The following is a 13,031-nucleotide window of genomic DNA, read 5'->3' on the forward strand; positions in this document are numbered from 1 at the left end:
TATAGTATCTATATAAAATAGAATACTACTCTGCTATAAAAAATGACAGATTTGAGACATTTATAGGAAAATGGATGCCCTTGAAAAATTTAATACTGAGTGAAATAACCCAAACACATAAGCTTAAATACCATATTATATTTCTCATTTAAGTGAGCCAAAGTAACAAACAGAAAATAATAAGCATGTGTAGAAGGGGACAAAGAGATGGATCTCTTGCATTAGGGAAGTGGTCCAAGGGAAAAAGCGCAAGGGGTGAGGAGGAAGGGAAGGGAAAATAAGTAGAATAAAGGTATATTGTACCATGTACAGGAACCTAATAACCTCAATAAAGGCAAACATTGTATGCCACAACATGAGCTAAGATTAATAATATCAAGAAGAATGAAAAATGAAATAGGGGAATAGGAGGAGGAGGCAGCGAGGTGGAGGGAAGGGGAAGGAGACCTTAAAAAAAAAAACAAGCTATGGTATGCACATTAACCACTCCCCAGGATGATTGTAAACTGCATGAACTGCAAACATGTACTAAAAAAATAAAAATTAAAAGAGAAAAAGCTTTAAGTCCACTTTTATTTTTTTAATCTATAACCACCATGCTGTGGAATAGAACACCAGAGCTTCCTCCTCCCATCCAGCTGTAGCTTTGTACCTATGACCGATGTAACCTGTTAACCAATGTAACTGTCAATTAAAAAATAAAACCTTTCAATGTCACTAAAGGTGTAGTTAACTGGAAATTTATACAGATTCATGGTATAGAGGAGAGTTGCCTCAGCTTTCCTTTTAAAAAATATATATATATTTATTGGTACATTTTAGGTATAAAATACATTTACGTTTATCATTGGGTGTTTGTACCAGAACATGATGTATCTTAGTTTTTATTTTTTCTCCCATTACCTGTGCACCCTTCACCCGCTCCACCCTTCCCTATCTACACAGAGTTTGATTCCATTTTTTTTTCTCATAATTTTTTTCTTTCCCTTCCACCATCCCCAAACCCTTGGACTTTTTCTTATTTCAAATTATCAATTATTGATTTTAATCATTTTCATCCTTATTTACACTTTCAATTTCTCACACTAGAGAAACTATTCAGTATTTACACATGTGTGTCTTATTTATTTCACTTAAGAGTATGGCCTCAATATGCATCCATTTAGCTATAAATGTCTCTAGTTTCTCATTCTTTATGGTTGAGTAGTACTCCATTTTATAAAAAAACCACATCTTCTTTGTCCAGTTTCCAGTCGATGGGCACTTGGGCTGTTTCCAAGCTTTAGCTATTACAAAGTGTGCCGCTATAAACATAGGTGCACATATATCACTGTGGTATGATTCTTTTAATTCTTTGGGAAAGATCCCCAGTAGGAGAATAGCTGGGTCAAATGGGACCTGTAGTCCTAGTTCTTTGAGGTATCTCCATACTGATTTCCACAGTGGTTGCCTCAGCTTTCTTGAAATGATTATAAATTTAAAAACCCTAAAAAAATCTATACCTTTTGACAGGAATGAAGATTTAGTTACAGAGATTTTGATTATGGGCTGAGGGTGTTGCTCAGTTGGAGAGAGAGTGCTTAGCATGCCCGAGGCCTGGGTTCCATCCCAGCACCAAACAAACAGGGACATCTGTTGTTAATCACACTATGTCTGTACCGTGCGATAATAATGAATTAATGAGAGCATGGACACAACCTAATCATCCACCAGGAATGGCTAAATAAAGTTAAACCTATGAAGGGCAGGTGTCATTATTTATCTTGTTCAGGAGCTATCATCTGGCAAAATCATAGGCACTCAATAAAAATTTATTAAATCAATTGCTATTCTGTTGAAGAATGTTTCTTGGCCTGGAAAAATTTTCATGACAGAAGATTAAGTAAAAATGAAGAATAAAACCTCCAGGATGTAAAAATGTATTTACACACATATTAAAGAAAAAATCCATTGTGTGACTAGCAGTTTATCTCTAGATTATGGGTTTGTGGGCAGTTTATGTCTTAGTCATACTTTTCTTAATTTCCTCTTTCCTACAAAAAAGATAAGCAATTTTTAATTTGGAAAATTTAAGCAGTTTTATACAAATTTTAGTGACAGAGGAAAATGTTTATAATAAAACATTGGGTGAAAAATGTTGGAGACAACTTCAAAATGATCTCACAACAGTGAGAAATAAATGAACAAAAAGACAGAAATAATCATGCCAGAGGAATAGTTGTTTCTGGGCAATAATATCATACAAAGAATAATTTTCTACCCTTCATTTTATTCCTTAGGAGATTTTCCAAATGTTCTATTATAAGTGTGTATTCCATTTATTTTAAGAAAAAATTAACTTTTATTTTTAAGAAATATAATTATTGCATTGTTTTCAAGAAAAGTTAATAAAGATAATAAATCAGGCAGGGCAATAGGAGGAAAGAAACGCAGCTGTGAGGGACATTAGAGGCACAGGCCTTAGGGCACGGACCAATTGCTCTGGCAGCCCCGGGAGAGATTCCGCCTTGCCAGTGAGTGACTGGGAGACGTGGCACATTAACAGATACCAGAAATTAAGAAAAGAGGTTTCTCAGTATGAGGTTTCAAGTATAGGCTCTAAGGTTTTTGAAACGCTATTATTATTATGAACCCCAAGTAATCGTCACCAATTTGATGCTCATAAAAGCAACCTCAGGCTGAGGTGCAGAAAGCAAGGCATTTCTAGAAAGCCTGTCTTGCCCCTCCACAAATCACAGACAAGAAGAGCTAAAATTAAGTGCTAATTGTCTTGTGGGAAATGAAGTTGTTGTCTAACAGCATGAGGTTGAGGATGCACTGGTGGGGCTGCAGTGGGCCAGGCCCTGGTTCCCTGACCAGCATCTCTGACACCAGTCTGGGCCTCATTCCCTGGGAGTGTACCTGTGACCTCTCAGTAAGTATAAAGGAAATGATTACTGTGCTATATCCTGCCCCATAAATGATCTATTACTGTATGGTGCTTTTTTATTACTGATTTGCTCTGCTTGTTATTTTCAAAGGAAAAAGTAGAAAATTTTCTGAAGCCTGGATGTCTACGAGATACAAGAAGTAAAAGTGAATTCAAACAAACCTCAAAACATGTTACGATCTCAAACATAACACTGACTTTCAAAGGTGAAAGATGTTTTCAGACTTCCTTGACTCCAATAAAAAATGAGACAAACATATCCAAAGAGATGAGCAATGAAACCTCTGAAGAAATGAAGACTGATTTTAAAAACACAGCTTTCAAAACTGAATCCAGGTAGGTGAGTTTGGAAAATACAGTGAGAATTCTAAATGGGAAGTAATGTAAATAGATGTGTGCTTTAAAGTTCTTGTAACTCAGATACAGTGTAAATGAGCGATCATATAGTCAACTTGTAACTATCTACATTTGGTTCAAACTTGGCTGAATTTCATTACACACCAGCTTCTTACACCAGTTTTTTGGGGGTTTTTTGGTACTGGACATGAAACTCAGGACCTTGTGCTTGAAAGCCAGGCTTGGGGCCACTGAGCTAAATCCCCAGCCCATAACCAGTTCATTTTTCCAGCTGTTGGCTTGGTACCAATTGAGTGCTTTAGGAAATATACTGGAATCACACAGTGTTCACTTTTTGGAGTTGGAACATTGAGTTCTAGAGTGTTTGTACTTTTTCTTTTATCTCTATATTTCCCTATTTTCTCTCTATATCCTCTCTATATCTCCATATTTCTCCATACTTTGAACTTGCAGTAATTTTTAAAAACTATTTCATAATTGCAATGGCTTTATTGAAAACTTGATTCCATGCTAAATGTGAGTACTGTAGTTTTATAATCTGATCATTCTGAGTTAGCACCTAAAAAGAAAAAAGATCTAAATACTTATGTTAATAGGATGAAGCCAGTGGTGCATGCTTATAATCCCAGCTCCTCAGGAGGCTAAAGCAGAAGGTCTACTTGAGCCCCGGAAGTTCAACACCAGCCTGGGTAATCTTGTCTTTTTTTTCTTTTGGTCCCGGGGATCAAACTCGAATCCTTGCGCTTGCAAGGCAGGCGGCAGAACCACTGAGCTAAATCCCCGGCCCCTGGATAACCTTGTCTTGAAAAAGAAAAAAATGAAAAAGAAAAATACTTACATTAGTAAGAATGAAAATAAGGAATGTAATTAATTATGTCTACTTTTTAAAGAAATATAAAAAGGAATAGGGCAGGAGAAAATAAGAAAAATGAAAAATTAACCTAAAAAATGAACCAGAAAACTTTTAAAGAATTTAATGTGCTAAACAGAACTTGGTTGATTCTTCGCAGGGAAAAACAAAACTGTCTTATTTTCTTAAAACAAACTGGCTTATTTTTTTAAAAGTAAAAGTGAAAATTTGAAAGGTGTTACATCAACTTACAAGAATAACAATAAAATGTTATTGAGAAAGTTTTTATACAATTCTGCTTTAAAGGCTTGGAAACCCTAAATTTAGTAAACAACTAACAAATATACAAGATGGCAAAAACTGGCACAATAAAAAATTGAGAATTTGAAGAAATAGAAAATAATTACCAAAGAACTCCCACTAAAGAAAAAGACATAGTTTTGACATTTATTGGACAGTTTTAAGATACTCTAGAATTGTCTCTATTTTATGTAATGTTTTCTTTTAAATATAAAAATACCAGGAAAATGTTTTGTTCTAATTTCCTGAAGCAAATAACCGGCCTGGCTTCTAAAGCCAAAATTGCTACAAGAAAGAAAATTCCAGGTTAATCCTATTTGTGATAATAAATCCTAAATTCTTAGAACCTCAGGAGACAAATATATATACATATATATGTGTGTGTGTATATATATATATATATCAAGCTTAGTGTAAAATCAAGAAAGCTTAATCATATAAATATGGAAAAGCAGGTAATACTCTTGATACTTAGACACATTTGACAATTTTCCCTTTCTTTCTTTTCTTTTCTTTCTTCCCCCCGGTACTGGGGATATTGAACTTAGGGCCTTCGTACTGAGCTACATCTCCACCCCTTTTTAAATTTCCAATTTTGAGAAAGGGTCTTCTTAAGTCACTAAGTTACTGAGACTGGGCTGGAACCTGTGATTTTCCTGCCTCAGCCTCCCAGAATGTTGGGATTACAGGTATGCACCACCATACCTAGTCAAAAATTTGTATACTTGATAACAGAAAATATCCACATAGCAGTGAGTTGCCCTTTATCACAATAAAGAATATTTACTTTAAACCAGAGCCACTATTAATTATTTTTAGTGAAGAAATTCTAGGGCTGGGGGTATAGCTCAGTGGTAGATCACTTGCATGAACCCTGGGTTAGATTTTCCCAGCACAAAAGAAAAGGAAAGGAAAGGAAAGGGGAAGGAGAAAAGGAAAAGAAAATGGAAAGGAAATAAAAAGGAAAGGAAAAAAATTCTAGAATTGTGGCATTTAAAACAGGATAAATTAAGAATATTCCCATGAATATTCCTATGTGATATAATTTAAGAGGTTCTAGCAATTATAATAGGACAAAGAAATATAAAGAAAAAATACAAATTTAAAAATATCACTCTTGGAGCTGGGTGTGGTGGCACAGGCCTGTAATCCCAGCACTTTGTAGGCTGAGGCAGGAGGATTGCCACAAGTTCAAGGCCAACTTGGGCTGCATAGTGAGACCCTGTCTCAAAAAAAAACAAAAAAGAAGAAGCACACAAAAAGTAAAAAGAAAATGCAAGACAATACTAAGGATAAATTATCTTAAAACAAACTAAAGTAAGCTTGAAGAAAATGGAGTGGTATCCTTGCCTCAGTCACAGAGTTCATTTCTTGTCCACTAAAGCAACAAAATTTTCAATGCCAAAGTCTGATTCATTCACTCAATATTTAATGAATGCTAGGCTCTGGGGACATGGCAGTAAAAATAATCAAGTCGCTGTTTCTTGAAGTGTTTTATTCTAGGGGAGGAGGTAGATTGTAAACAAATAAAATATATTTTGCCAGCTGGAATGTGCTGTAAGGGGGATGGGACAGAAGGAGATTTAAGGAAGGCAGAAGGATATTTTACATGGATGGTCAAGGGAAGGCTTTCAAGGAAGTGATATTTGATCAGAGAACTGTGAAATTATGGAGTTCCAGGGGAATAATTCCAAGCGGCATAAAAATTACAAATATCTGCCAAATAAATCATTTTACATACATACATACATAGTATGCATGAAACTGGTTGAGAATAGAAGAATAATAAATTATATATAAGTAGCTGGTGGGATTTTTTTTTGTACTGGGAATCTTACTTAGGACCTTGCACTTTCGAGGCAAGCACAGCGCCACTGAGCTAAATCCTTGGCCCCTGGTGGGAATTTTTTAAAGATCCAATTAACAAATGATTTAAGAACAGGAACAAAAAATTTATTCCAGAAGACAAATTCTTGAAGAGGGATCAACCTCAATAATAATAAAGAAATACAAGATAACCAATTACCAGTTGGCTTTTCATTGGCTGTCTACAGTGTTTATGATGTCGCTGTAAATTGTGAGGAGCTTTCTGCAGAATGACTTGGGGCAATTCTGGCTACAGATGATTACACCCCTTGACTTAGGAGAATACATGTCACAGAATAACTGAAAATAGCTTGTTAAAACACAATGCATCCTAGTTAAAATCTTAAGTAATTCAAATTACTACTGGTAGAGGAATGGCTAGAAAATAGTATGTTAATTTAGTGAAAAAATAGATTTTCAGAAAAAGCAATAGGCAGAATTTCAATCAAAGGGGTATATGGCTAATAAGGATTTATAAGCTAAAAGAGTAAATTTCAAAAATTGTATGAACAGTAGTATTTTATTTCTACAACAGGATGGGGGGCACTACAGTTTGAGCATAGTTGAGTAAAGGTGTTATTATTTGTGGTAGCTATTGGTAGATGTTTTTATTATACAATTGATTACATACGTAATTTTAAAAGCAAACTGATAGTAGGATTCATTCATTGAGAGGCAGTTTAACATAGCAACTAGAGAATGGCCTTTGCAGTTAGACCTCTGGGTTTGAATCTGGCTCCTCTAACTTACTAGCTTTGTGATCTTTGGCAACTTCTTCAGGACTCAGATTTTTCATTTGTAAAATGGGAATAATACCAACCATGTAGACCTGTTACAGGGATTAAATAGATGATGTTTAAAAGGTCACAATGCCAGGAGCATGGCAATAGATAGATAGATAGATAGATAGATAGATAGATAGATAGATAGGAGGGAAGAAGAAGGAAGGAAAATGAAAGGAAGGCAGAAAGTAAAAGAGGGAGGAAAGGAAGAAGAGAAGTTCAGAATCTAGAATAAACTTAAAAATCTAGTATAGATTTGATGCCCGTTAAATAAAATACAAAGATGATTCTATACCAGGACCTCTAAAGTAATCTTTCCACTAGTGATGCTACTCAATAAACTGAACCTAGGGAAAAACTGGGTGGAGGGCAGCACAAAACTTACTCATAATTTTTATTGCAATAAAAAAATTGAGATGTAGGCCGGGGATTTAGCTCAGTGGCGCCACCTCCTGCCTCAAAGGCACAAGGTCCTGAGTTTGATCCCCAGTACAAAAAAAAAAAAAAGAAACTGAGATGACAGATTGTTAATAGATGATGATGGTATTCTGATGTATGATGAAGTCCACAGAAGGCTAGATTTAAGTAAAAATTATTTTGACTAAACGCAAAGGAGAAATTTATTACGGAGTAAAGTAAGATAGCAATCAATTAAAATAATAAATAAGTACATATTATTGATTATAATGCTCAACAACAGAACTTGTTTCTGTAGGTTATGGAATCTGTCCCCAGAGACTTCTCAGAAATGAACATTAAGGGTTGGGGATACAGCTGAATGGTAGAGTGCTTGCATAGCATGAACCAGATCCTGGGTTCCATTCCCAGTTTGCAAAACAAACCACCAAAAAAAAAAAAATCCTGTATATTTTGTCCTGTAGAGACTGGAGACTGTAGATACTTTTCTGTGATAGGTCTAGACCTTTTCATATTTCTAATTATTATGTAATTTTAATTATTTGGAAGATCTACTGCTTAAACAAATGATAGAATACAAGCTAAAGTAAAATAGAAATGTGTTCTAGGGGAGTCCTTAAAAAAAGTGTAGCAGTATGGAAACAAGTACGTTGTAGGATTCTGAGAGATACAATGTCAAAAGTATATAAAGGAATTGGGACATATTAGGCGCTCAGTAAACGATCATTATTGCCACTAATAATTCATTTCCAATTGTGTAGATTAAAGAAAGTGAGCTAGTCTGCCAAAAGATAACTTACTTAAAACAGCTTCGATTGAATATTAATGCTCAAAGCTGACTTTCTTCTTTTGCAGCAAAGTGGGGACCAAGGGAAACAAAGAAACATGAGTGATCTTTAGGAGAGCCACAAACCTTGAAATGTTTACTTTAGCCCCTAGGCACTGCATTTCTCCCAATTCTGGAACCTTCAGGTCCAAGTGCCAAGACACTGGGTCTTGTCTGCTGGAGCGAAGCACTGTTTGACGTCTAGGACTCCCATATGGTGTCTCTCAAAGGAGAAGTGCATGGGAGCTTGTCAGAGATGGAGTTCAGGGGCCCTGCTCCATCTCTCTGAATCATAAATTCTGGGGATGAGACATAATACTTTGTATTTTGCTGGACTCCCAAATAAAAATGCCTGAGCTTGAGAACAATTGCTTTATTGAGAAGCCAGTCCTATACACAAAATGGAGCTTAATAAGGATTCCTCTCAAATAAGGAGTCTCCTTTTAACCCTAAGAAAGAATATTTTTCCAGGAATCTTTCCTATATGAGTAGGTGCTAAGATAGAAAGATTGATAGATGAGAGATGAGAGATGGGAGAGAGAGGAGAGAGAGAAGAAAGGACAAAGATTGTTTTAAAAAATAGAAAAAGGGGATGATAAGGAAAGGCTAGAAAAAAGAAACTACTAGTCAAAAATAGAAATGAGAGACAGTAATATAAAATGCAGAGGGGTGAACATGGTGGCACACACCTGTAATCCCAACACTCTTGGGGGCTAAGGCAGGATGATCCCCAGTTAGTTCAAGGCCAGCCTAGGCAACTTAGCAATTTAGCGTAGCACTGTCTCAAAAATAATAAAAATAAAAAAAGACTGGGGATGTAGTCCAGTGTAAAGGCCATGGGTTCAATGTTAAATATCGGGGGGAAAAAACGATTGAGAGGAATAGAAGCAGATGTCACTCAGTGGGGAGCATACCTGTTGCTATTATTCCTGAATACAATTTAGTAGAAAAGCCTAAGATTTCTTAAAACACAAACAGGACAAAATAATCCATCTAATTTAGCAATTTGTCCTAAATAATTATTGATCCAGTCTGGTCACTCTGATCGCTTCATTCTGCTTTATTTTACTCTCTACTCAAATACAAGGTCTCCATCCACTAACACTTCAGAAACGCTGATCATAAACCAAAATCTCACAAAGTTAACTTCCTAAGTCATTTCAGCTTTTTTCCTTGCTCTTTGCTGTATAGTGAATGCCCTGAATCATTACATTACCTTTTTTTTTTTTTTTTGGTACCGGGGATCGAACTCGGGACCTTGTGCTTTCAAGGCAGGCGGTGGCACCACTGAGCTAAATCCCCGGCCCCTACATTACCTTTTCATGCCTTTTTAAAAACTTAAACTCATTGGCAAACTTTGCTTTTTAGTACAGTTTTAGATTTACAAAACAATTGAGCAGATAGAACATAGAGTTCCATATACTCATCTTATTCCCACATTCCCTTGCCATTCCCTCAGTTTTCTTTACTAACATCTTACATGTTACAATCAATGAATCAATACTGATATGATATTATTAGCTATAGTCCGTAGTATACACTAAGGTTCATTCTTTGTGTTACACAGTTCTACATTTTTTGACAAATGCATAATAACATGTATCCACAGTTGTATCTTCATACAGAATAGTTTTGCCACTGTAGAAACCCCTCAGCATTAGACTGGCTCTTAATTTCTTTTAAAAATATTAAAAATTACAAAAATTTTAGGACAAAATTTTTAGGACAAAAACTGCCTGCAGATGCTAAGTTTTATTAGTCTTACTATTATGATTAATATTAGGAATGAGAAAATGAACCTATATACAAATAGCAAAAATCATAGCATTTTAAATATATAAAGGATCTTATAATTTAGCAAATCTCAAATTCTTCAAATTCTGTCCTTTAGCTTTCTCTGCCATTTATCTACTAACTCTGCTGGAGAGAAATAGATGAAGAAAAAACAAAACAAATTTTTATTCTAAATAACCCTTCTAAACTCAGTTTAATCAAACATGGATTCTTTTTATTGCCTATTTGCATTAGGAACATAATTACTAGCTAGAGTCTAATTTGAGAGTGTTAATTATGAATGAAAGATATAATACTCTAAGAATAGAATGGAATTTACTAGGGCTTTATTCCAGGAACATTTGTAGGATTTAGGTAGGACTATGAAGTTGATAAATAATTACTGTACATTATATTTCTTCTCCAAGACTGTGGATTTCAGTCACAGTTTATAATGGTATATGTTGGCACAATGGAAAAAATTTAAACAATTACCTTCTTGAATATTCTGTCCTCAGATTCACTACTCTTAAAAATACAAATTAAGTGCCAGGGATTTAGCTCAGTGGTTCGGCCACCTGCCTCACAAGTGCAAGGTCCCGAGTTAGATTCCTGGTACCAAAACTTAAAAAAATTTAAAAATTAAAAAAATACATATAAATTAAGCAATTTAAATCTAGATCAGATAAAGATGATGGAGACTTCGACCTTTCTATACTGTCACTTTAGGTCCTTTAGACATGAAAGATTTCTTTATGATGCATTTATATTCCTTCTCATCCCTTGACAATAGTGCTATCATGACTTCTCTTTGTTTTGAACAAGCTAATAGCAGACTTTATTTTAATTTGGTCCTATTTTTTAAGGTACATCTACTTTATATTCCTCAGCCTCTTGAATCTTTTATCATTAATCTCAGGCTTCACTTAAATCACCAGAGCTATTTGGCACAAGCTGTATGAATACTTATTTGCAAAGTCTTCAGAAAATGACTACTTTGAATTTACTTTCTGAAAGATCTATTGTAGAACTTAAATTGAATATATTTGCCTGCCCCTTTAAAATGGATCATAATTATGCCTTTGCACAATTATCTGAGAAGATACTTTCTAAAGGGAAATTATTCTTCCTGAACTCTTTGTTTTCTTCAACAGCAATATATCAAAAGTATTTGAAACTCTGGCCAAGACAGAAGGATCTGGTGAAAATTAAGACTTACATTTATATTTTAGCATCCCAATGAGGTTAAGAAAATACTTGTTTCAAGTATTATTAATTTTAAAAATCAGGAGTACTAAAATGAAGCTTTTTTATCCAAAATTGTTTTTTCTTTTTTGAAGTATGTACTAGGGAGTGGGTCCAAGGCTTCTCACTGAGCTACATCCCCATCCTTTTTAAAATTTTTCTTTTTTGAGACAGTCTTAATAAGTTGCCAAATTGCCAGGCCAGGCTCAAACTTGAAATTCTCCTCAGCCTCCTAAGAGTGGAAAATTAATTGCATTAATTAATGGTGATGTATTACAGGCATCCATCACCATGTGTAGCTCTAAATAAGTTTCTGAAAGTTAATCTGAAAAACTGACTGCTAGCCTCCTATTTAATCTGACAAAACCAGTTCACTCAGGGTAGTATGGCTGAAGACCCTCCTGTTTAATCTAATAAGCCACATAAGGTATGTTCTTTGCCTACAAGACTCCCGAGTACCTCTCTCCCCCACTAAAGTCACAGAGATGGTAGTGAAGAAACTAGCAGGGTTGGCAACTCCTAATCCATCCAATCCAGAATTTACCCACAGGTCTCTGTGAGACTCTATATTCCCAGCAAAATAAAGCCTATTTACTTAAACCCCTGAACACCACCCGGAGGGAGGGGCTGAGGAGCAGCAGGGTTAGGGATGCCAGCAGCCTCATTGAGTGACTGGTGAGATGCACAATAAAAAAAGATTATATGTTATTACACACAATTCATTTTTATGCCTTTTATGGGTTGGTAACCTGTAAATAGTTTTACTCTAGTATTATAATCAATAACAGCCTTGTCTTGCTAAACATGATTCATTATTACCCACAAACCACTTAGAAAATAACTAGTTATCTCATACCTCGTAATTCTTTTATAAATATTTGTGTTACACTGGCAAATTTTTTAAATGCTCAGTTTGTTTTCACAGGAGCATGAGAACTGATTCAGACACTTCAGATATGGAACAAATTCCACTACATGTTTTATTGTGATCCTTGGTGTCCAAGAGTCACCTCTGGAGTAGTTAAGAGCAAAGGACTCCAGCTAGACTTTTTGTTGCACTCTCTTTCTTGCCTTTACTCCATTCTGAGAACCCTGCAATGGAGAAACTCTTCTTCTAAGTGACAGGCATTACTAAAGGTTTCTTTTTCTGTGCTGGTAGCATTCAGTTTTCTAGTTCCCTGAATCTAACTCATCATTCCTGAACCAACGCTAGTTCTGCAGACAGACTTCAAGCTACAATAATAATAAGACCTCCCATGTCTGCTGATGGGTAAGGGGGATTGCCCACAATTAAATTTTTGGAAAATTAAGATCATTTAGCTCCTTTTTTCTTTCTGCTTACATCTTTAGCCTCTCACTGACTGCCAGGTGATAGTATTTCATGTTGGGGAAAGGGGTGAAAAACAGTTGCTTCTTTACATATTCCCAGGTCAAAGAATCTTTAACTTGTAACAACACACATTTACAGATGTTGTCTTACAGGTGTGTGTAGGGATCTTTCCCTTTGCAGTTACTTTCTAACCTGGAAAATGGAATAGGCCTCAGCTTTAGTCATGCACATTTTTATGTATATTCTTTTAATATTATATAAGAAACACAAAGGAATATTTAACTCAATTTAAATGAAAAGGAAAAAGTGCTACTACTTCATGCTGGACATGATGGTGCATGCCTATAATCCCAGTT

General features: G+C 35.3%; 1 protein-coding gene across 1 annotated transcript in view; it reads left to right on the top strand.

Annotated features, from left to right (window-relative positions):
* Garin2 (golgi associated RAB2 interactor family member 2) overlaps window positions 1-13,031 on the top strand; it is a 64,861-nt gene that overhangs the window by 32,869 nt on the left and 18,961 nt on the right. Inside the window, 1 exon segment of the mRNA XM_087195069.1 lies at window positions 3,021-3,265. Coding sequence (XP_087051195.1) covers window positions 3,021-3,265 — 245 coding nt within the window.

Source organism: Heterocephalus glaber, unplaced genomic scaffold (assembly GCF_053883595.1).
Source record: "Heterocephalus glaber isolate CG9 unplaced genomic scaffold, H.glaber_assembly_v1.0 deba00001608, whole genome shotgun sequence".
In the NCBI taxonomy this organism is placed as follows: domain Eukaryota; kingdom Metazoa; phylum Chordata; class Mammalia; order Rodentia; family Bathyergidae; genus Heterocephalus; species Heterocephalus glaber.